Raw genomic sequence first — 26,108 nt, forward strand, 5'->3', positions numbered from 1 at the left:
CCATGGCCTGCGACGGCCGCGTGTCGGCGATGCTCCGCCGCAACCTGCAGCCCACGCTCACCTACTGGAGCGTCTTCTTCAGCTTCGGCCTGTGCATCGCCTTCCTGGGGCCCACGCTGCTGGACCTGCGCTGCCAGACGCACAGCTCGCTGTCCCAGATCTCCTGGGTCTTCTTCTCGCAGCAGTTCTGCCTCCTGGTGGGCAGCGCCCTCGGGGGCTTCTTCAAAAGGACGTGAGTGCGGCCCGCCGCGCCTCGGCCCCCGCCCTCTGCTCTTCCCTCCCGCCCCGGCCGCGTCCCAACCCCCCACAGCCCGAGGGGACGCCGACCCTCCCTTCCCGCCGCCGCCCTCCGCCCCTGGAGGCTCCCAGCCTTTGCGCCTCTTTAGCCAAAAGGCTGACTCCCGTCCCCAGCCCAACCTCGCCAGAAAACTCTCCAGGGAATGTAGGTGACTTGTGGATGCTTTTTACAGCGGCAGATTACCCAATAAACGAGGTAAACACAGGCTTACTTGTGCTTATTTTCCAATTTGGGGGAACCCATGTGAAATTGTTCGGTACGGATTAGTAATTAAGCACAAGTCAACCCATGCTAACCTTGTTTACTGAGTACTCCAGCCCTGCCAGGGATTGCACATCTGAAAGATGGAACGTTCTGTAGGAAAGGGCTGAGGACTTGGAAGAGAAGGCAGATGCCAGCCGTACTCAGAAGTAGAGTCTCTGGTGTAGTGAAAAATGGGAGTGTGTTCACTGCAGATTAGGAAGTAAGCACAAGGAAGCCCGTGCTTGCCTTCTTATTTGGATAATCTGGCACTATGCTTCGCTCACCCCTGAGAGAAGTTACACTTGTTTTCAGCCCACTTCTCCCACCTGTCCCTTGGGGGAGAGGAAGTGATGGAGTTTTAAGCGGTGGGGAGGAATTTTGGTCGTGTCCCGTGCTCCTGGGGCGTACTTAGGAGTAAACGGAAGGCTGTTCTGAGTGTTAGCCCAGGGACAGTGCTGGATGCTAGAGCTGGCCTGTGGCCACCTGGGTAATCAGCAGTTGACAGAGGCTTTGCCTTCCCCAGGTGGACACGGGGCTGGTGGGTCCTATATGGTTTTAGTTCAGCCAGTACCCCCTTCCCGCATGAGCACCTGCCCTGGCGCCAGCACACTGCTACCTCTGAATTAGCAGGACCTTGGGGCTAGAGCCAGATGGGAGAGGAACAGGGGTCTCACCCAGTCTCCAGGGTGCCCTTCTTGCTCCCTGCTGATGTAACTTCTTTCTGGTCTGGCCCCTCAGAGAAACCACCCCTTTGCATACCTTTCTAGCTCACCTTGGTCTGAGTAGCGTTGGGGAAGGCATTTTCACAGCCCTCATCTCTCCTCCTCCATAGCCTTGTTGGAAAGACAGCAAGATTTGCTTTCCCAGTGCAGATGGGAAAGCAGAGACCCAGAATGGGCAAAAAGATGATGTGGAAGCCAGAGGCTGATGCCCTGAATTCGCTAGCCCCAGCCATACAGTGTCCTGGATTGCACTGAGTTAAACATACAGAGGGCCTTAGGAAGAAACCACAGCACGCTCTCTCAGAGAAACCTCTGAAGAGACATTTCTGGGCCAGGCTGCAAGCCAGCACTGCCCTGAGCTGACACTCGCTCTTTTCCCTAGAGGTTCCTTAGAGTGAGTCAATTCCAACTCATAGCAACCCTATAGAACAAGGTAGAACAGTCCCACAGGGCCCCTAATCTTTACAGGTGAAAACGGCAACATCTTTCTGCTACAGAGCAGCTGGGAGGTTCAAACCACTGTCCTTTGGAGTAGCAACTGAGCTCTTAAACACTGCACTACCAAGGGTCCTTCGGAGACCTCCAAAAGAATGGAATGTCTACTCAGTTGATACTGATGAAGAGGAGGACAGGTGTCCACATAGGAACCCTCACATTTACAAAACAACTCTAATTAGAGAATTATTATCCTATTACTATGTCAGCTTCTAAACAATGTCCCTCTCTTAAATACAAATGTCCTGTATACACCCTTTTTTCTGGGGTTTGTACAGGACTTTTGTGATTTGGGTCTGGAGGTTTCAGAAAAGCTTAAGATGCATTTTGCCTAGTGACTTAATAGGAAATGAGTTTATTATCTTTAAATAGCAGGGTGATTTTATTTCCCCCCCCCAATTATAGTTTTTACTTGTAAAAGCTCCCTTACCCAGAACCTTTTTAGGAACAGGTGTTGTGAAAAGAACAGGAAGGGAAATGAAGATGATTTAAAACGACAAGTTGGCTCGCCTGGTTTGTACACACCAACTGGGCTCTTCTTCATGACTTACTGCCTGCCTCGAGCTCCTTATTCAAGGAGGGGTGCAGGGTGGAGGAAGGGGGTGTTGAACTTGCTGGAGGCTGGAGTTCGTTAAGGTGCAGAGGGTCCTGCGATGGGAAACTGGCTCACAGAAATGAAAAATGTCAGTGGAAACAGTATTAACTTCATTAAGTGCTTCCTGTATGCCTGTCATTGTTCTAAGCGCTTAATTTGCAGCCATTCATTTGATCGTAAGAACAGCTCTGCACAATAGTATTGCTATATCTACTTTATGTATAAAGAAACTGAGGCATTAAGAAACAAAGCTTCTTGCCCAGCTATTAAGAAGCCCAGCTTACCTTTGTACCTAGTCATTGGCTCTAGAACCAGATATTTTGGAAATGCCTGTTGTCAGTGTCTATTGTCAGCTGATTCAGCAGACCCTCTAGCCAATTTTCAGAGGCAGTAATTCTTATGAGAGGAGAGTCCCCATTTTTCTCCCTGGGAGCAACAGTGGATTTGAACCTCATGCCTTTGGGTGGGAAGCTCTGGTCTTTACCCACTAAGCCACCAGAGTTCTCTTTGGAAATAAATGCCTATTTTTGTTGTTGGTATATACCATCGAGTTACTTGCGACTCATAGCGACCCCATGTACAGTCGCCCTGAAACCTGCTCTATCCTGTGCCAACCTTACAGTCTCTGACACACTTAATCTTATTACCCTAGTCATTGAATCAATCTATTTCATCAACCGGCTTCCTCTCTCGTGCTGTCCCGCCACCTTTCCAAGCATGATGTCCCTCTCCAAGGACTGGTCCCTCCTTGCAACATGCCCAAAGTACGTTAAATGAAGCCTCAGAATCATTGCCTACAAGGAGCAGCCTGGTTTCACCCCTTCTACGATGAACCTGTTTCTTCTCCTGGCAGTCCATAGTATATTCCGTACTCTTCTACAGCACCCCCACTCAAAGGCATTGATTCTCTTTCTGTCATCCCTTGTCATTGTCCAGTTTTCTGATGCATAGCAAATAATTGCAAAGACTATGGCCTGGATCAGATGCACCTTAGTCTCCAGATTGACGTTGTTGCTCTTCAGTATTTTGGAGAGGTCCCTGACAGCAGACTTTCCCAGTGCAATTCATTTTTTGATTTCCTGGCTGTTGGAAATGCCTATTGCTTTATAAATTGCGCAACTCTGCAGACCAGATGAATATATGAATATCCTTGTGGAGGTGGTGGTTGTGTATTGTAGAGTCAGAACTGCCCCTTAGCTGACCCTCCAGCAGGTTTTCAGAGCCAGTAAATTGCATGGGGGAACTGCCCATCCTTCTGCGAAGCAGTGTTTGTATTCAAACCACATGCCTTTGGGACTGCAGTGCAGTTTCCACTGCTCCCACTAGGCCTGTGGTAGTTCCTGAGTGCCTGTCCTCCTCAGAAAGGAACTGGGGTTTCTGGGGCCAAGATCCAACCCACACACCTTCAAGGCCTAGAAGTGGTTCAGGTTTAGATTCTGAAGCAAAATTTAGATTCCCTCACGCAAAATGTCCTAAAAGAACACTTAGCTTTGGTAGAGAGCAAAGCCGACTTCTCGTGGAAATAGAATAGGGCACAGGCTGGCCTCTCACATAGACAGAATCCATTACTACCTCGCTGTGTGGAGTGGTTCATCATAATCCCCCAAAACAAACAACCTCCCCCAGCCCTACAGCCTACCTCAGAAGCCTGGTTCCTAAGGGCCACCCCACTTCACTTCTCAGTTAAAATACTAATACCGCTCACTGAGAGTGATTTTCAGCTTAACTGATGACTGGCTCACTCTCCCACTCCTCCTAGCTCCTGGCGGGTACTGGTGAGTGGGGGATCGGTTTAACAAATCTGTGAGGGACAGCTGTGTCGGGGGAGTTGGGGAGAGTGCAGGATGACACCTCAGAGAAGAGGGTGGGGCACTGTTCCTTTCTCTGCAATTCTTGCTGCCTACTGCTTAGCCCAGACAGAAGATCTAAGCTGAAGCAAGCTTCTGGATGCTTCCTTAGGAACATACGTGTGTAGGGAGAAATTGAAATCATAGCCAGAGCCTTGGGTGCTGGGACAGGTGCAGAACAGGATTTGAGCTCTCTGTACCCTCAGCTCTGGTAGCACCAACCTCCTTTCTCATATGGTGTCTGTCTCTCATATGGTGTCAGGCTCTGTGTTTGTCTCTGGGGTCTGGAGCATAGTAGTTCCAGAAGGAGGTCCCCACATACAGGCCCAGAGAGGGGTGTAACTAGTGGGCTGAGAATTTGGACTAGACCTTTCTTTGGGAAACCTTGCATACCATGAGATAGAAAGTCAGAAGAGGAAAAATACCAAAGCTTGACTGTTTGGCAAGGAAGCTCTGCTTCGTCAGATTGGGAAAGGGAGGGAGTAGTCAGGGAAGAGGTTAGATTTTTCTGTGGTGTGTTGGGGACCTGTGGAACCACTCCAGGCAGTTGGGAGACCCCTTTATCTCAGCGACATCAGTGTAGATAATGGCTTTCAGACAGCTAACCTTTTGCTTGCACGCTCCCTCAGAATGAAGGCTGTTTGGGGTTGGTTCTTGTTCTCTTTGCCCCACTCACTGACTCCTTCCCAGCTTTTTCTTTTTCTCTCATATTCTTTTCAGCCTGCCAGTGCTGCCCTGCCTAAGCCCTAGCTATAATTCCTTTCTACTTCTTGCATCAAAGCCATCTTCCTGCCCACTCTCTCCCAGGCCACTCTCCAGGGATGGGGATCTCTGCTTCTGCAGGTTCCTTTTCTGGGTGACCTGTGGCCCAGCTGACCACTGATGGTCCCAGGCACACGCGTGACCCAAGTATACCTCTGTCCTCTGAGCTGGCCTGTGTTTGGTCTCCTCATCTAGAAAGCTTCTGCTTGATAATGAATGGGTTTGGGGCTTTTTGTTTGTTTTGTTTTTTTTAGAAATACATTCCAAGTATTGTACAGGATGTACTTGCTAAAAAATTCTTTGCTGTTTGTCAGAGGTACAAGTTTAAGTGAGGCATGTCCTGTGTTTTATCTGTTGTTGTATGCCATGAAGTCGGAACCAACCCATAGTTGACCTTCCAGAGGGTTTTCAGAGGCAGTCATCACTTGGGAGGAGAGTGCCCATCCTTCTCTTTGAGCAGCAACTGGTGGATTAGAATTTTGGGATCACAGTGTAGTTTTTGGGATTGCAGCACAGCTTCTTACCACTAGGCCACCAAAGCTCCCTAAAACAAGAATAACCTTCTTTATCTGACAACCCTTAAAAAAGAAGCTTCTGTTCTTTCTCAGGCACTTTTTCCTACCTTTCGCATTGAACAACATGAATAAACATGACAAATCTGACATGAAGTTACTATAAACCAGTTTGCTTGGCTCCACAATCAACACTTTTGGTACCAGCAGCCAGGAAATCAAAAGATGAATTGAGAAAGTCCACTGTCAGGGACCTCTTCCGAGTACTGAAAAACAATTATGTCAGTCTGGAGACGAAGGTGCATCTGATCTAGGCCATGGTTTTCACAATTACTTGCTATGCATCAGAAAGCTGGACAATAACTAGGGATGATAGAGAATTGATGCCTTTGAGCTGTGGCGCTGGAGAATAGTATTGAATATACCATGGACTGCTAGGAGAACAAACAAGGTTATCATACAGAGGGTGAAACCAAATTGCTCCTTGGAGGCAAGGATTCTGAGGCTTTGTCTGACATACTTTGGGCATGTTGCAAGGAGGGACCAGTCCTTGGAGAGGGACATCATACTTGGAAGGGTAGAGGGACAGTGCAAGAGCAGAGAACCCTGGATGAGATGGACTAACAGAGTGACTGGGGTAATGGGGGTAGGTGTGTCGGAAACAAAGAGGTTGGCTCAAGATAGAGCAGGGTTCAGAGCTGTTGTACAGAGGTTTGCTATGAGTCACAAGTGATTCGATGGCACATAACAACAAACAACAACCGACATGTAGTGATCCTGAAGAACAGATTAGAACTGCTTCACAGGGTTTCAGGACTGAATGAACTCATCACAGAATCTGACTTCCCACATCTTCCTACAACAGAGCCTCTGGTAGGTTTGAACTTCCGACCTTCCAGTTAGCAGTCAAGCACTTTAATGACCTTGTCCTTGGAATTACTGTGTGACTCAATAGTTCCAACCCAAGTAGAGCAGGAAACATGTCCACAGACATTCATAGTAGCATTTATAGCCATAAAGTGAGAATACACCAATTGTTCATCAGGAGATGAATGGGTAAACAAAAGGGAACATATCCCTTATGGTGGAATATTGTTCATTCATTTTACAAAATGAGCTTCTCAGATCCATTTGTGATTCACTTTTTTGTTGTGATTCACAGCTAGTGTAGTTTTACAAATTGAAGGTTGTGGCATCCCTGTATCAAGCAAGTCTCTTGGTGCCATTTTTCCAACAGCCCTTGCTCATTTCCTGTCTGTGTGCAACATTCTCACAATATTTCATCCTTTTTCATAATACAGTTGCGTGCATGATGGCATATAACAATAAAAACATTGCCCGCTTACTGGACAGAGTACCACACTGAAGCCAGGCCCACTGCTGTCAGATCGATCCCGATTCGTGCCAGTCCTCCCCCAGGTTTCCAAAACTGTCCATCTTCCTGGATGTGGAGAATCTTGTCTGTCTCCTGCGGAGCAGCTGCTAGACTCATCCTGTCTACTTTTCATTTAGTAGCTCAGCATGTCAACCAGGCCCCCGGAGCTCCATTAACAGGATAGTGTAAGCCTAACTTTTATGTGCCCTGGCAAACAAAAGAATCCATGTGACTTGTTTTATGCTGTTATTCACTTGTGTATAGTGGTCCGGAACTGAACCGGAAATGTCTCTCAGTACGTCTGGATGCTACCACATGGACCAGCTTTAAAGTGCGCTCAGTACCAGATGCCACAAAAGACCACATATTATCTGATTCCATTTGTAGAAAATAACCAGAATAAGCAAATTTGTAGATTTAATAAATGAGATAATTAGTAGTTGGAAGGAGGGTGAGGAGAAGAATGGGGAGTGACTGCTTATGGTTGGATGGAAAAATCATTGGATTTTACATATTAACTAGGTGAATTTGATGGACTGTAAATGAAATCTGAAAAATAAATAAATTCCTGAACTCATCCCACCTTCAGATTATTCATTCAACAAATTTAAGTCACATACTTCTAAGCGAGATATTGTTTTAGGTAGGAGTGAATGTGGTGGTGGTGGTGTTTACTGTCAAATTGCAATTGACTCAGAGCTGACCCTCCAGTGGGTTTTCAGAGGCAGTTAATCACGAGAGGACTTTGCCCAAAATTCTCCACGGAGTAGCTGATGGATTCAAACCACTTACCTTTGGGTTGCCAGCACAAGTCCTTACCAGTAAGCCACCAGAGCTCCCTGTAAGTGTGATAGATAAGTTATTTTCTCACATTACAGAGTCAACCTTCTGGGGGACCATTTTAGCTCAGGAAATAAGCAGGGTAAGGATAATCGGTGATGGGGCTGGGGAGGAGAGACTTTAGCTCAGTGGCCAGGGGAGGCCCTTCTGAGGAGATGGAATGGGAGCAAACTCCTGACTATTGAAAGCCAGGCATTCAGGGAATGATGAATTCCAGGCAGAAGTCTCTGGGTGGCACAAACGATTTTATCTTGGCTACTAACTGGAAGCTTGGAGGTTTGAATCCACCTACTGGCTCCATGAATGAAAACTCTAGCCACCTGTGTCTGTGAGATTACAGCCACGAAAGCCCCCGTGGAACAGTTTGATTCCACCTTGTGCAGGGACACAGTGAGTCGGAAAAGACTTGATGGTAGCGGGTTCAGTTCCAGGCAGACAGCTGCAGGTTCAGCCGCCATCTGAGGAACACTCCCGGGTGGCAGCAACCCTGGGGGACATCACCATGTACACCGTGCAACCCTCGCCTCAGAGTCTAACAAGACAAGAGTCTCGCCTTGGCCTGCAACCTCCCCAAGGAGGTTTGCCCAAGACTCCCTCTGGAGTACCCCGCCTTCAGTGGAGGCCCTGAAGGAGCTGGGGTGTCAGGCTGGAAGCCGGGGTGAAGGAACCAGAAGGGGCTCCCCTCCCTCAGTAGCACCTTCTCCTTCCTCCAGTCTTGAAATGGAGTCACCAGCCTGTCTGGCTCCCAAGGGTACCCTGTCTCCTGGATCCTTGTCTCGGTTTCATTCAGGGGTTGTCTGCGTGTTTTGAGATGGGCAAGGGCACAGGACATGTCTACCCCTCAATCTGCTCTTTGTCCTTCCCTGGACTTTCAGGGAAGGGTAAAGAGGGCATGAGGTGGGGAGAGGAAGATGCCCAGAACTTCTAGCATGTCTGGGGCCTGGCAGGCACGGTGCAGGCCAGCTGGTTAGCTTCTTGCTGCTCCAGCCTTTCCCTGTTTTGTGTACCCAGGCAGCCTCTCTTAGCCTAGTATCTGAAGGGCAAGAACAGGGTCAGGTCAAGTCGGTCACATGCTACCTCAGGGTAGGATGGAGCACTGGCTCTGAGAGAGGCCAGCTGTGTGCTCAAGGTCAAGCCAGCTGGGCAGGCAGCGCCAGCAGAGCTGAAAGGCTGGGGCAGATATGCTGGAGAGAGGTTGGGATTTTGGGCCCTCATCCCCTCCTCTCTCCACCTTTATTTGCACCTTTGATATAGAGTTATTAATAAGTAATAAGTAGCTTTTCTTGGTAGTTTCCTAGACAGTCTAGGCTGTCCCCCTGGGACTTTGGGAGGAGTGGTCTGCATTAACCTCTGAACTTCTGATCGCTTTGAGTTAACATCTAAGCCTAGAATTGGTGGGAAGAGGCTCAGTTGCTCTGCAGGCCTTCATTTGAGTTGTGACTCAAGGATTGGGTCCTGTTCCACCTCTCCCCCACACCTCCCTGAGCCTCAGTGTCCTGATCTGTAAAATGGGGATAGGACTTTTAGATCCTTGTTGCCATTCTATGGGAGGTGGGGGGAAGAGGACAGGCAAGAGTACTTCCCTCTAACCAACCCTAGACCAGCCTTCAGAGGTGGGTCACCCAGAGGGAATTGCAGCAGAGATAGGGGTGGAGCCTGAGGGTGAATCGGAAGTGGGTTCTGATTCTCCTCAGTGCCCCGCTCAGTATGGTTCCCTGGGTTCTACACGGTTTGACTCCACCAGCTGCCCCACAGGATAAAGATGGACAGAGTCCTCCTGTGTGATTCGCAGCCTCTGAGAACTGGAGGGTCAGCTATGGGTCAGTGCCAAACTGATGGTACACAACAACATAAAGAATATGAGAAATACCTTAAAATATGGATGAATCTGGGGACATTATGCTGAGTGAAATGAATCAATCACAAAAAAGACACATATGGTGCCACTATTATAAAAAGTCAAGAAGTGCTATATACACAGAAAGCAAAGTTCTATGTAACTAGAGAAAGGAGGGGGAGGGAATTGCTTTCTTTTTTTTTTTACACATTCTTTTTTTAAAAATTATATTTTAAGGGAAGTTTACAGACAACTTGCATTTCCATTCATTCATTGTTGTATATTTTCCTCCCTAACCCCCATCCCTATTTGCTTTTTCTCTTTAAAGATTCTTTGATTGTTTCACAATTTCCTCCCCCCCCCAAGTCCACTTTGCTTTACACCTCTTATTCTGAACTATTGTCATGGAAATAATACTTAATCATTTCTTTCTTTTAGACAGTTCTTTCCGTCATCTATTTGGAAATCATTCTCTTAAGTAGAAGACATTTCCCACTGTATAAAAACTGTGATTTGAGTAAAAGTTTGCAAAGCAAATTCGTTTTCCTCATTCAACTATTTATATATTCCCCCATATTAATTACAATACAACAATGTGACTGTACTTTCCCGCCTCTTGCTATAATTCTCATTTCCATTAATCCCTCTACTCTTTCCTGCCTTGAGGGCTTTGTTCTTGGTCAAATGCTGCTCTTTGACCTTGTCTGGCTGTTTCTTCTAAGAAGTGAGTGCTTTCCACTTGTTACTGTTCACCTTATTGGCTAATGTATTATTTGACTGAAAGTTGAGCCATGGATATTTTGCTACTTTTGGTGATGAATAAAGGAGCACTAGTGGCCTAGTGGCAAGAAACTGCACTGCAATCCCAAAGGCACAGAGTTCGAATCTACCAGTTGCTCCTGAGGAGAAAATAAGCAGCCTCCTCCTGTGCAATTAACTGCTTCTGAAAACCTGCTGAAGGGTTGGTTCAACTTAGTGGTACTCAACAACTACAACAAAAAATAATAATATGGGTGAACATATGCATCTGAGAGCTGGACAGTGAATAAGGATGACAGGAGAAAAATTAATGCATTTGAATTGTGGTGCTGAAAAAGAGTTCTAAACATCCGTGGACTGCCGGAAGAACAAACTTGTAGAAAGTGCAACCAGAGTGCTCTTTGGAGGCAAAAGATGGTGAAGCTTCATCTCATATTTTGGAGTCTTTAGGAGAGGGTGTGCCTTAGAAAGGAAAAGCATGCTTGCAAAGGTGGAGGGTCAGCAAAGGAGAGGAAGACCCTCAATGAGGTGGATCAATTCAGTGTCTGTGGCAGTGTGCTCAGATGTGTCGCGGATGATGAGGATGGTGCAGAATAGGACGGAGTTCAGATCTGTTGTTTAAAGGGTCGTAAGAGTTGTACTCAGCAGCACTTAACAGCAACACTGTGGGTGAGAGTGGAGCCAGGGTGCTTCTTAGAGGGAAGGATGGAGAAATTTTGTCTCACATACTTTGGGCATGTTCCTAGGAGGGGCTAGGCCTTTGGAAAAGGATATCATGCTCGGAAAAGTGGAGGGTCCATAAAGGAGAGAGACCCCCCCCATGAGAGGGATAGACAGTGACCTTAACAACAGGCTCAGATGTGGCAGAGATGATGAGGATGGCACAGGAGAGGGCAGGGTTCAGATCTGTTGTTCACTGGGTCGCTATGAGTCATCATGGACTTGACGGCACCTAACAGTAACTATATACGTGAAGGGAGCTCGGTTGGCTCAGTGGTAAGGAGTTGTGCTGCCAAATCAAACAAACAGCTGTTTCACTGGAAAAAGAATGGGCCATCTCCTCCTGTGTGACTAACTGCCTCTGAAAACCCGCTGGAGGATCAACTATACATTGGTTCCAGTTCTATGGACTGTAACAACAACAATATGGGTAAAGTTAGCACAACTTGACCAAAGTAAATAAAGTCCCATGAGAAACAGAGACAATTTTGGTTCATATAACAACACAATTTTGTAGCAAAAATAAAACAGCCAAAAACCATGCAGTGTTGTTGAATAGATGGATAAGATGCATATATATGCTGTCAGAGACCTCTCCAAAGGGCTAAAGAGCAATGATGTCAGTCTGTAGACTAAGGTGTACCTGATCCAGGCCATAGTCTTTGTAATTACTTGCTATGCATCAGAGAGCTGGACAATGACTAAGAATGACAGGAAAAGAACCAATACTTTTGAGTGATGGTGCTGCAAAAGAGTATTGAACATACCATCGACCACCAGGAGAACACACAGCTCTGTCTTGGAGAGGGTGAAATCAAGTTTCTCCTTGGAGGCTAAGATTTTGAAGCTCCGTCTCCATACTTTGGGCACATGACCAGGAGGGACCAGTCCTTAGAGAAGGACATCATGCTTGGAAGGGTGGAGGGCCAGTGAAGGAGAAGTAGGTCCCTGATGAGATGGTTTGACATGGTAACTGGGATAATGGGGGTTGGTGTGTTGGAGAAAATGATACTCGCTCATGATAGGGCAGGGTTCAGAGCTATTGCACATGAAGTTGCTATGAGTTGCCAATGACTCAGTGACACATAACAACATATGCATATAAAGACACATGAAAGTAAATGCACAGGCATGCATAGGAGTATTTATTGTTAGATGCTGTTGAATCTCCTGTGATTCATAGTGAACTGATGTAGAACAGAAGGAAATGTAGCCTGATTCTGCATCATCTTCATAATCATATTGTGCTTAAGGCCGTTGCTGCACTGATGGAGATATCTGTAGACAATCTGTTTCGGGGACCTCTCCAGAGTGCTGAAGAGCAACAATACCAGTCTAAAGACTAAGGTGCACCTGATCTAGACCATGGTCTTCACACTTATTTGCCATGCATCAGAGAGTTGGACAATGACTAAAGATGATAAAAGAATTGATACCTTTGAGTTGTGGTGTTGGAAAAAAGTATTGAACATGCCTTGGGCTGTCAAGAGAACAAACAGGTCTGTCCTAGAGAAAGTGAAACATGCTTCTCGTTGGGGGCAAGGATTTTGAAGTTTTGTCTCACATACTTTGGGCATGTTGCCAGGAGGGACCAGTCCTTAGAGAAGGACATCATGCTTGGCAGGGTGGAGGGACACAGCTCCAGATGAGATGGATTGACCCAGTAACTAAGGTAATGATGGTAGATGTGTCAGAGACAGATTGACTTACGAGGTCAGAGCTATCATGCATAGGGTCACTGTGAGTAGCAGGTGACTCAATGGCACGTGACAAAAAACTTGTCACATATATAATAAACCACACAAGGGCATAGGTACAGAGGGTTTCTAGACCTACTCAAACAATTCACAAAATTGGTTTACAGGATTAAAAGACTTGGGACCCTGCTCTCTTGGACCCTCACTGACATGACAAAGAAAAGGAGAAACAACGGTCGTGCCAAAAAGGGCCATGGCCACATGCAGCCTATTCACTGCATGAACTGTGCTCTGTACATGCCCAAAGACAAGGCAATTAAGAAGTTCATAATTTGAAATATAGTAGAGGTACCTGTCATCAGGGACATTTCCAAAGCGAGTGTCTTCGACGCATACGTGCTTCCAAAACTCTATGTGAAACTGCACTACTGTGTGAGTTGTGTCACAGCAATGTGGTGAGGAACCATTCTCATGAAGCCCAGAAGGACCGAACACCTCCACCTAGATTGAGACCTGTAGGTGCTGTCCCATGACCACCACCATAGCCCATATAAGGAGTTGATTCCTTAAAGGCTGAAGAAAAAACTCATCTGAAAATAAAATGGAAATTAGACTTTATATTGGAGGGGAAAAAAGATTCAGGACCCTATGGGGTCCAGAGGCAACCCAGTCAGTTGGCATAATGTTCTAGCTTCTACTTTCTAGTTTGGTGAGTATTGTGTGGTGTCTTAAAAAGCTTATCTATTGGTCACTACTCATATGGAGAAAGGAGAAAATGAAAGTCTCAAAGAAGAAACTAATCTGCAGAACCAATGGCTCACACGGACCATGGCCTCTTCAGATCTATAGTGGAAAGTCTTGCTTAGGATGGGGAAAAAAATACGGAACAAAACTGAAGTTCCTAATCAATGCCAGACCTACTGGAGTGAGAGAGATTACATGAAAGCCCGAGACTAATCGACCTAAGATAACTTTTGAATGAGGAATTGAAGCATTACTTGAAGGTCACCTTTCAGCTAAATATTAGATTGTCTCATAAAATAAATAGTATCAGCTGTGAGAATTGGGCTCCCTTAGGCAATGAACTCCGTGAGACCTAATCATCAACATTTATCCAAAAGCAGAGAGAACGCAAGGAGGGGAGGCAAGGAGAAATCAGGGGAAGCCAACAAAGTGGAAATAATGAGAATGTTGAGGTGTGAAATTGTAGCCAATGGCACAGAACAATTTTTATATTATTCTTCTTTCTGGCTGTTCCAACTCTTAGTGACCCCGTGTACAACAGAACAAAACACTGCTTGGTGCTATGCTGTCCTAACAGTCTTTGCTATGTTTGAACCTGTGGTTACAATTCTCCTTGAGAGTTTTCCTCTTTTCTGTGGACTCTACTTGACCAAGCATGAGGTCCTTCTCCAGGTACAAACCTCTCACTATCAAGTTCAAAGTATAGGAGACAAAGTCTTGCCATCTTCGCTTCTTTTTTTAAAATTGAAATTTTAATGAAAGTTTATAAAGAACTTGGGTTTCAAATCCTTCCTTGTTGCATTTGCCCTCCCTACCTGCCCCCCAACCACTTTACTATGCAGCTCTTATTCTGGACTCTTGTCATGCCAATAATACCTAATAATATGTTCCTTTTATACAGTTCTCTTCCCCATCTGTTTTAATGCCGTGTATGTTATTTATCCCCTCTTTTCTTAGTTTCTCCTCAACTCCCATGTCAATCCTGTTTTGTCACAGTGGCATTATGCTGTATTTGGTTTTTTTGTGACTGAGACATTTCACTCAGCATAATATCCTCCATGGTCATCCATTTTGTAAAATATTTCATGAGTTCTTTGTTTTACAGTGCTGCATAATATTCCATTGTATGACCATACCACAGCTTCTCTATCCACTCATTTGTTGATAGGCACTTGAGTTGTTTCCAAATCTTTGCTATTGTGAACAACGCACCAATAAACATAGATATGCAGCAATCCTCACTTCTAAGGAGTATTTTATTTACATTTCATCTAAGAGAGATTTGTCAGGAAATACCGAAAATATGATCCCAAGCATGGAGTTTATCTTTCAATATGGCTTTCCTAACCATGGAAGTGATTCTGCCCTGTGTATGGCTGGGAATATGCAAATAGGGCCTGGTAGCCTATTCACAAGGGAATTGGTTAGTCTCCCCATTAAATTGAGCTATTCCATCAGCAGATAGTTTCTCTCTCACCACCAGCAAAGGAGAAGTAGGCATACAGTGGACGCTCTTCTGCACCAGATATTTTTGCACCAGTGAGGCTTGCAGCAACTGCCACGACCAAAGCAGAGAATCAGCATGCACTGAAACTGCCACCCCAGCCACTGCAGACAGAACCAGAGCTGATCTCAGGGCCTTTCTACAAGTTTGTTAGACAACCTGAGAAGGGGTACAAGCCAATACTGGAAGGACTGAGAACTCTGTAACACTGGCCTTAGGCCATGAGCCTCAAGGCTGAGGAGCCTGAGAGCATGTTTTGGAAGCTGTTCCTGACTGGATTCTGCTACTAACTGGACTATAACCTATAAACTTCTCCAACATGGTTCTGTGTGGTCTGTGAACTATTACATCAGATTTTGGACCCAGTAAAGCAGTAAGATTGACATTGAGTTGAGTAAAAAGAGTTGTGGGACCATGGGGGACTTGTCTGAGCTCATGGGAATTGGTTTAGCACTGTTGATGGGGACAGTTCCACTATGTGAAGATGGTAAAGGTCAGATATGGTTGTCCCCAGGCAGCCCTTGCTTTTTTTACACAAAGGTTGTTGCCTCTCTAGACGTCTGAATAGTAATTACTTTCTCATTGAGTTACAACTAACTCATAGCTGGACCTTCAGAGAGTTCTCAGCAGCTGAAAAGCTGCACAGGAGGAAGTTGCCTGTCTTGCTCTCTTGGAGCAGTTGGTGGATTCAAACTGCTTGCCCTTGGATGGGCAGCACAATTCCTTGCCCATTAGGCCACCAGAGCACTCTCTGAATAGTTGTCGTTGTGCACTTCAAATCAGACCAACTCATCGCTGACCCTCCAGTGGATTTTTAGAAACAGCAGATTGCATGGGAAGAGATTGCTTGTCTTTCTCCTGCAGAGCAGCTGGTGGATTTGAACCATATTCCTTTGGGTTGTCAGTGCAACTCCATACCATTAAGCCACCAGAGCTCCCTTCTGAATTGTAACTGTAACAAAATCCTGTGGATAAATGATATGAATTCTACAGTTAAGACCACTGGTTTTGATGATGCAACAGTCCCACAAGGACAAATACTGTATAAAACTATTATTGTAGAATGAGTATGAGGATTTGGGGGGATTGGTGGAAATAGAAGGGTGAGGATTGGGGATAGGGAGTTAATCATGGAATTGCATAATTCTGTGGGTGGGTGGGGTGAAGGAAATGGGAAGGATCTTTTGGAAAAAAACAATGCATTCAAACGTTATAAATAAATCAGTATAAAATTTAAAAAATAAACCTTAAAAACACTATTTAAAAAAACAATAGTGAGAGAAGATCTTCACCCTGAAACCCACAGCGTCCCTTTTCAGCAGGAAGTAGCTAAGAGAATACCCCATCCCCTTTTCCTTATGAATAAGGGTGAAGTCTCTCTCAGGGAGGAGTGATAGGGAATGGCAAAGGACACACTGACAAAGGAGATTAATCAGAACTGGCTTTGACAAGCACTGTGGCAGTTGGACAATTTAAAACAGACATTCAAGGGGGGAAAAAAAAAGAAGAATGAACTGGGGAGGAGGGTAGAGAAAACAGTTCAACAATGAATGAATGAAAACCCAAAATCTCTGTAAATGTTCATTAAAACTAATAAAATAAAGACAAAAGATGTTAAGTTATGAGGAAGTTCAGCAATTAAAAGAGTGCTATCATTATGATATGATGCAATGTCATTATTGAATATCAGGTAAAAGAATAAGAATAAATACTAATGTATTATAATTTTTTAATATTTTTACAGTTTTTTTGTGAAAATGTGAATTTTTAACCCAAAGAAAACTAGTCCATTATCTTCTTTTGACAACATTTCAAATAATTCATAACCTAATAATCAACTTTTTAGCACTTTTCTCTTTATAAAACCAAAATCCTTTGTGACTTTTCATAAAGTTTCATAGTTGTCAGGCATTTATCACAGATCATCAAAGAGCAATACTTAGGTTATTTAACAAAAAAATCCTAAAGGTAAAAAAACCCTAAGCCTTTTTTGAAAGTCACATGGCTTGGTTTTCAACTTGGGAATTTATTCCACTGAGACCCTGAATCTTTGCCTTTGAGGCATATTACATACAGATTAATTAAATCTTCAGCCCAGGAATTTTGCTATCTTAACAGCAGAAAACCCAATTCTTAGCAATTTGACACTAATGCTTTAATTTAATTCTCATAAATTAGCTCATCAAACTTTACCAGACAAATGAAAACTTTGACCAGAGAATCAAATAAACTCTTTTTTTAAATAAACTTTTTAAATGTTGCCTTGGTTCTATATCTCATGTTAAAAAGTAAGAATGCATGCTCTGTTAAAATAAAAGCAAGATATTTAGTGAAGGTTCAGAACAGCTTCACACTGGGCACTCATTTGGCCTTGCAAAGTGGAGGCAGGCGTCCCCAAACGAGGGCAAATACTAACGGTCCAGGCTTCTGACTGGAATTGAAGGTGGGATAAGATCAGAGAAGCTGCAGGAAGAACAAGTCAAAGCAGGGATGCTATATAGTGATTGCTTGGAAACATGAATATGGGCTGTTGGTTAGTTTAAATATGGGTCTAAAAGGAATTTGACAGGATGACCATGAGCAATTATCTTAAAACATTTCCTGCGAGCTCTGGTGGCCTAGTGGCAAGAAGCTGCACTGCAATCCTGGAGGTGTGTGGTTTGAATCTACCAGATGCTCTGCTGGAGAAGGAGGGGCAATCTCCTCCTGTACCAGTCAGATCTGATTTGACAGTACACACACACACACACACACACACACAAACTAACAAAAAAACCCACAAAAAAACATTTCCTGAGGACTAAAAAGAGGGAAAACAACCACCCCATTGCCATGGGGTCACTGCCAACTCACCATGACCGTCCCCTGTATTTTCAGAGGCTGTAAATTGCATGGGAGGGGATTCCCCATCTTTCGCCTACAGATCCTTTCTGGTGGATTGTTCTGAAGCATGCACTTGCTTCTTTTTGCAGTACACTAGTTTTCCTGATCTCTGGCCCTCTCATCTTGTTGCTTTTGAGTAATTGTTGACCTTTGATCTCATACCAGTTGTTTAGCACAGTAGCAATATTACAGGTAATATCCTTTCTTTTATGTGCCACAGCTCAGGTGGCCTGGTGGTAAGAAACTGCACTGCAGTCCTGAAGGCATGTGGTTCGAAGTGACCTGCCGCTCCGCAGGAGAAGGCTGGCAGTCTCCTCCCATGTGATTAACCGCCTCTGAAAACCCGCTGCAGGGTCAGCTATGAATCGGTTCTGACTCAATGGTACATAACAAAAACAACAACTCTGATTTCACTAAGAGATGAGGCAGTTTTGGGGAATAGACTCGGTTTTAAATGTAAAGATTTGTCTCAGGCCAATGGTCTCAGAGTCCTTTGTTCTCTTACTGTTTCAGTTTGTCTGGATTTTTTTTCTTTTAAGTTTAAGATAATGAGTTTTGCTCCATATTTTTCTCTCATTATATTTGGGCCAATTATGATCTTGGTTGGAATAGTCAGTGGTGGTAAACAGGTATTATCTCCTTCTTCTGATCTTAGGATAAATGTGGTTCTGGCTCATTTATAAACTTGTTACTTCTCTGAACATTTGCTTACCTCATTATTATTTTGCTCTTTACTCACAATAGAAACCCCTACTTCTTCTTTAAATGGCTATTCACAAGCTTTTAGGACATCAGACACTACTCATTTCACTAAGACGCAGATCGTGGTTTTTATGAACTATGTTATGCAAATGACTGACCATAAGAATATGGTCCTTAGCCTTCAGACTCAGAAGTCCAATGTTGGAAGGTATCTGCCTGAGGAGTAGCAACATTGGTGTGCCTGAATCTGCCTATTTGTATTTACACATACCTATATATACTGGGCGTCAGGATTGGTGGAAGATCTATTAACAATCTCCGTTATGCAGATAATACAACCCTGCTTGCCGAAACTGAGGAGGACCTCATGCACTTGCTGCGGAGGGTCAAGGACTGCAGCCTTCAGTATGGACTGAGGCTCAATGTCAAGAAGACAAAGATTCTCACCACTGGACCAATTGGTAGCATCAGGATGGATGGCGAAGAGATTGAGATTGTTCACAGCTTCAGTTTGCTCGACTTCACGGTCAACACTTCTGGCACCAGTAGCCAGGAAATCAAAAAACGTATTGTGATGGGAAAGTCTGCGGTTAGGGACCTCTCCAAAGTACTCAAGAGCAACCGTGTCTCTCTGGAGACTAAGGTGCTCCTGATACAGGCCATAGTCTTTGTAATCACTTGTTATGCATCAGAGAGTTGGACAATGACTAGGGAGGATAGAAGAATTGATGCCTTTGAGCTGTGGTTCTGGAAAAGAGTATTGAATGTACCCTGGACTGCCAAGAAAACAAACAGATTCATCCTGGAGAGGGTTAAACCAGGCTACTCCTTGGAGGCAAGGATTCTGGGGTTTCGTCTGACATACTTTGGACATGTTGTAAGGAGAGACAGGTCCTTGGAGAGGGACATGATGCTGGGTAGAGTAGAGGGACAGCGCAGGAGGGGAAGACACTCTATGAGGTGGATTGATTCAGTGACTGGGGTAATCAGGATGGGTGTATCAGAGGCAGTGAGATTGGCACAGGATAGAGCAGTGTTTAGGGCTGTTGTACATAGGGTCACTATAAGTCACAAACAACTCGACGGCACACAACAACAACAACAACATATATACTTTGATGGTTTAGTGGTAAGAAACTGCACTGCCAGAGCAAAGGTGCATGGTTCAAATCTACCAGTTGTGTGGAAAAAAGATGGACCATCTCCTCTCATGCTAGTAACTGCTTCTGGAAATTCACTGGAGGGTCAGCTATGGGTCGTTTCTGACTCAATGGTATGCAACAACATAGGTATTCAATCAAGGGCATTCTGATGGTCTATGAACTGTGCTGCCATCCCAAAGGCATGTGGTTCAAATTACCAGCTGATCCACAAGAAAAAGGTGGCCAATGTCCTCTTGTGCCATTTACAAGCTCTGAAAAACCACTGGAGGGTCAGCTACAAGTCAGTTCTGACTCCACAACAATGAGAGTTAAGAGAAACATCAGGAAACTCTGGTGGCCTAGTGGTCAGGAGTTCACTGCCAACCCGAAGGTAGACGGTTCAAATCCACCAGCTGCTCTGCAAGAGAAAGGTGGACAATCTCCTCTCACTTGATTTACAGCCTCTGAACCTCTGATGGATGGTCAGCAATGAGTAGGTTCCAACTTGATGACACACAATAACAATAGATACTTCTGATAGGAGCTGTGGTCCCATAGTCCATAGTAAGTTACACTTCTAATCCAAATGCTGTGCATCTCCATTGGTTTGAATCCACCAATAGATCTACAGGAGAAAGTTGGGCACTCTCCTCCCACTAAGATTACTGGCTTGGAAGCCTGATGGAGGGTGACTAGGATAGGGTTTTGTTCGGTTATTAATTGGAACCAACTCAACAGCAGTCAGTGAGTGACACTTTGGGGGAGTGTTGGTGGTACAGCAGTTAAGGTCTTGACTGCTAACTTAAAGGGCAGAAGTTTGAGCCTACTAACGGCTTCCTAGGAGATGTGTCAGTCTTCTGTAAATATCTACAGTCTTGGAGACTCTGTGGAGCAGTCCTGCCATGTTTTTCAGGATTACCACGAGTTGTAATTAACTCAATGGAAGTAAGTTTGAGTATAGATATTTCCATCTCTTCTCACCTCTGTGCAGACCTTACCAATTTGTACTATTTGTACTATTTGCCTATACCCATGTGTGTGTACTCCAACACTCAGTTTTCACTTTGTTACCGTCAGTTGAGTTGTGTCCCCCAGAATGTGTGTTAACTTGGCTGGGTCAGGATTCTCAGTGATTTGGAAGTTATATTGTGACATAAATAGACGTTTACATAAAGATGTAGTCATCCTCCATTTTGTGATCAAATATAATAAGGTGTTATAAATCTAAAACCTTTCTGAGGCAGATGAGGGTGAGCTGTGTTTATAGAGTGTCCCCTTTCATTACCTTACTTAAGTGACCACACTTCACCATGTCACATTTTGCTCAAGTCACATCTTTGTTTAAATAACATTTTTGATCTTGCAAGAGGAAAAAGACGAGAGAAGCAATCAGGAGAGAGCAGGATTTATTACTACCAAGAAGAGGAGTTAAGTACTGAGTACATCCTTTGGATAAGGGGTTGCTATGCTGAGAACCTTTCAGAATCAGGTGAAAATTACTGCCAAGAGAAGTAAACACCAAGGAATGAGGAAGCAGTAACTGAAGAGACAAGCGCCTTCTTCCAGAGCCAGCAGAGAGAAGAGAGAAGAAAGCCTTTTCCTTGAGCCTTCACTCTGAATTTGGACTTCTACCCACCTAAAGTGTGAAAGATTAAGTTTCTATTTGTTAAAACCATCCACTGTGGTATTTCTGCTATAATAGCTCTGAATAATTAAGACAGTTGTGCTGTGCTCCCTGCATCCACCTTAAGTGCCACTTTTCCCAGCATAAAAAATAACTAGCCTGGCGAGCTCTGGTGGCCTAGTGGCAGGAAACTGCACTGCAGTCCCAGAGGTGTGTGGTTCAAATCCACCAGATGCTCTGCTGAAGAAGGAGGAACAATTGCCTCCTGTACCAGTCAGATCCAATTTGACAGTACACACATAAAAAGAATAGATAGATAGATAGATAGATACATACATACATACATACATACATACATACATACATACATAAAAATTTAAAAAAAAAACAAACTAGCCTCTACAGAATAAAGTACTTCCTCCCCTACTCTCTGTCTCTGGTAGACATCAGTGAACACTGAGTTCACTATATTTGTTCTTGTCTTCTTATAAAAGTGGGGCCTTAAAATATTCTTATAGGCTAGGGTTATTTCTGTTAGCATTTGTCCCTGTAGGTCCAGCCTTGTTATGTATGATATGTTACCAGAACTCATCATTGTTCTTTATGGTTGCATACTATTGCATTAGAGGAGCTCCAGCCGCCTAGTGGTAAGGAATTCTGCTGTCAGCCCAAAGGCAGATGGTTTGAATCCACTAAGGGAGAAAGATAAGCAGTCTCCTTCATGTGATTTAAAGCCTCTGAAAACCCACTAGAGGGTCAGCTGTGAGTCTGTTCTGCCTCTATTGGCAATGAATAACTGTTCAGTTATGTGTATGAACCACAGTTCGCTTATCTACTCTTCCATGGGTAGATACTTTGGTTTCCCCCCTTTCTATTGACTATTATGAATAAAGCAGCATTGCACATGGTGTATTTATCTGTTCCTATCAATATTTTTTCATCCTTAGGGTATATAATGCTGCTATTCATAGAGTTTTCAAGGGCCCATTGTTCAGAAGTAGATAGCCAATCCTGCTTCCCAATCTACTTTAATCTGGAAATTCCGCTCAAACCTGTCCACCATGCGTGACCTTGCTAATATTTGAAATACCAGTGCTATAGCTTCCCGCATTACAGCAACATGCAAACCAGCACGGTTGAACATACGGATTGTTGTAATTGTTAGATGCCATAGAGTCAAGCACAACTCATAGCAACCTTCTGAACAACAGATCTGAACCTTGTCCTGTCCTGTGCCATCTTTACAATTTCTGACACACTCAGGCACATTTCAGCATCACTGTGTCAGGCCACCTGATTGAGGATCTTCCTCTCTTTCATCCACTTTTCCAAGTATCATGGTCCTTTCCAAGGAATGGCCTCTCTAGCAACATGTACGAAGTATGTAAAATAAAGTCTCACCATTTTTCTCTTCAAGGAACATTCTGGCTGCACTTTCTTGGAGACCTATCTCTGTTGTTTTTGCTGTCCGTAGGACCTTCAGCACTATCCTCCAACACCAGAACTCAAAGGTTCTTCTGTCAGCCTTGTTCATTGACCAGTTTTCAGCCATGCAGCAAGTTACTGAAAAGACCATGGTCTGAATCAGGATCATCTTACTCTTCAAACTGACATCGTTGTTCCTCGAGACCATCAGGTCCCTCACAGCTGACTTGTCCAATGCAATAGGTCTCTTGACGTCCTGACTGCCAGTACCAAGGTATTAATTGTAGATCTAAGATAGGTGAAATTGTTGACAATCTGAATCTTTTCTCCACTTTTTAATTTTTTTAAATTTTATTCTTTTTGTGTGTGTGTACCATCAAATGAGATCTGACTGGTACAGGAGGAGATTGCCCCTCCTTCTCCAGCAGAGCATCTGGTGGATTCGAACCCTATATTTCTGGAATTGCAGTGCAGCTTCTTGCCACTAGGCCACCAGAGCTCCCTTCTCCATCTCTTACTATGTTGCTTATTGGTCCAAGGTGATAATTTTTGTCTTCTTGGTTTGAGATGCAGTCCATAGTGAAGGCTTTTGTCTTTGATCTTCTGTGGCAAGCATTTCAATTCTTCCTCACTTTGAGGAAGCAAGATTGTGTCATCTGCAAAACGTAGATTGTTGACGAGTCTTCTCCAATCCTGATGCCACTTTCTTCTTTATAGAGTCCAACTTCTTAAGTGATTTGCACAGTATTAAGAATGAATAGGAATGGAGATGGATACAATTATGACACATTCTAATTTTTTTAATTTTTATGTTTGTTTTGTGTTTAATAAAATTAGTAAACATTGTGTTTCATACATTCCTTCATTCATAGTGTGTTTCTTATGATCATGCAGTGTTCCCCTGCTCTGTTTGTGTAATAGTTTCTTGGTCTAGGCATAGGATTCATATGAGCATAATTAAGTGTTCTGGGATTCTCATGCTTCTCAATGTTAGCCGTAGTGTATTAAGATCCACATAGTCAAATACTTTGGGATAGTCAGTAAAATACAGATAGATATCCTTCTGGTATTTTCTGCTTTCATCCAATATCCATCTGATGTCAGCAGTGATATCACTGGTGCCACAGTCTCTTCTAAACCCACCTTGAACTTTGGGCAGTTCTCTCTCAATGTACTGTTTTAGCTGGTTTTTTTGGATGATCTTCAAGCAATGTTTTGCTTACATGATGATATTAATGATATTGTTTGATGATTTCCACATTCTTTTGGATCACCTAGTTTTGGGAGTGGGAACTAATATTAATCTCTTCCAGTCAGTCAGCCAGGCAGTTGTATTGCAAATTTCCTGGCTAGACTGGTGAGCAAGCCCAGGGCTGCATCTGTGAGTTGAAACATGTCAACTGGTATCCCACTGATTCCTGGGACCTTATCTTTTGCCAATGCCTGCAGGGCAACTTGAATATCCTCCTTCATTACCGCTGGTTCTTGCTCATGAAATTTTTCAGTGTCCACCAATTCTTTTTGGTACTGTGACTCTGTGTATTCTTTCCATCGTCCTATGATGCTTCCTCAATCGTTGATGATATTGCCCAGTATTGCAACTTGAGGCTTGAATTTGTTTTCCAGTTGTTTTAGCTTGAGGAATGCTTAGAGTTCTTCCCTTTTTGGCTTTGTCTTCTCAAGTTGCCCTTTGAAATCAACTCTTAAACTTTGATATCTCATCCCTTTGTTTTGGCTTCTTGACATTCTAGTGCAGTTCATTTAATACTAGAGTGTCATTGTCCTGACATTCATTTTGGGTTTTTTTCTATCTCCTCTGTCTTTGTAATGACCTTTTTCTCTCTTCATGAAAAATGAGTCCAAAACCTGATAGATGAGTGCATTAATATAGCTAGTGATTATAATGCAAAAGTTGGAAACAAAGGATTGATAGTTATAAAGTATTGCCTTGGTGATAGAAATGAAGCCAGACAAATTTTAATAGGACAGCAGTAATAAATGTTGGAGAAAATGTGGCAAGATAGGAACTCTTATACATTGTTTGTAGGATTGTAAAATGGTACAACCACTCTGGAAGGCTTGTTTGATGCTTCCTCAAAAACCTGAACATAGAAATGTCATATGACCCAGCTATTCCATTGCTTGTAATATACTCCAAGAAAATGAGAACTGAGGCACAAATGGAGACTTCTACCTCAGTGTTCATAGCAGCATTATTCACTATTGCAAGATCATGGAAACAGCCCAAATGTCCAACCACAATCAAATGGATTGAGAAATTATGGTGCATTCTCACAATGGAATACTATGCATCAAGCAGGAGCAATGATTTTGTAGATTACTACCTAACATGGGAGGGACTGGAGAGCATTATGTTGAGTGAGCTATCTCAGTCCCACAAGGACAAATACTGCAAAAAAACCATTATTGTAGAATGATAATGAGGATCTAAGGGGCGGGAGTAGAGGGGTGAGGGTGGGTGGGGGATGATTAATCATAGGGTCACACAGTTTGATGGAGGGATGGTGAAGGAAATGGGAAAGATCCAGTATGAAAAACAATGTATTCAAACTTTGTAAATAAACCCATATAAAATAATAATAAAAAAAAGAAATGAGATCCCATGATAGAATTTTATATGATCAATAACTTATTCATTGAAATAATATCTACAGCATCTGTGGAGAAGCTTAATATCAGAACAAGGACATTTGCTCACTCTAAGTTCAAATTGAAGCTTAAAACATTACATCAAGTTTGCAGGAGTTCAAGTACAACCTTGAGTTTAATCTACCTTAATTTAGAAGGGGAACTCTGGTGGCTTAGTGGGTTAAGGAGTTGCACTGCCAACCCAAAGGCAAGCAGTTTCAATCTGGCAGTTGTTTCATGATAGAAAGATAGACAGTCAACTTCCTTGTGTTTTATAGCCTCTGAAAACCTGCTAGAATAAGTCAGCTATAAGTCAAATCCGACTTGACAAAAATAAGTTGAGTTTGAAAATTTAGAAACTGTCTCAAGAATGGTTGTGAAGCTTTGAATACTGAAGATCAAAGGCTAGAGGAGTTGTAGCTAATATAAAATACATCATACATGAAGGAAGAGTCTTTAAAAAGAAAGGAGAAAAAGAAAAAACTAAAATAGATATCAGGAGAAGTCATCAAAATAATAAAAGAGGATGATGAAAATAGTGGATGTCAGAAGAGACTCGAAAATTGCTTTAGCATGACTAGAAACTCAAGTGAAAGGCAGAAATGATAAAGTAGGAGTGTTCAACAAAATGAGAAATGCAGCTCAAGAAAACATAGAAAGTACTATAACAATATGCAAAGGCCTGGAGTTAGAAAACCAAAAGGGAGTGGCAAGAAGCTGCACTGTAATCCCA

General features: G+C 43.6%; 1 protein-coding gene across 1 annotated transcript in view; it reads left to right on the top strand.

Annotated features, from left to right (window-relative positions):
* The first annotated feature begins 2 nt into the window (after positions 1–2).
* MFSD4 (major facilitator superfamily domain containing 4) overlaps positions 3–26,108 on the top strand; it is a 78,803-nt gene continuing 52,697 nt past the window's right edge. Inside the window, exon 1 of the mRNA XM_006887988.1 lies at positions 3–232. Within this exon, the coding sequence (XP_006888050.1) occupies positions 3–232 (230 nt within the window). The remainder of the gene's footprint in view (positions 233–26,108) is intronic.

This window comes from Elephantulus edwardii, unplaced genomic scaffold, assembly GCF_000299155.1.
Source record: "Elephantulus edwardii isolate Elephantulus edwardi_28Jun2011 unplaced genomic scaffold, EleEdw1.0 scaffold00063, whole genome shotgun sequence".
Lineage (NCBI taxonomy): Eukaryota > Metazoa > Chordata > Mammalia > Macroscelidea > Macroscelididae > Elephantulus > Elephantulus edwardii.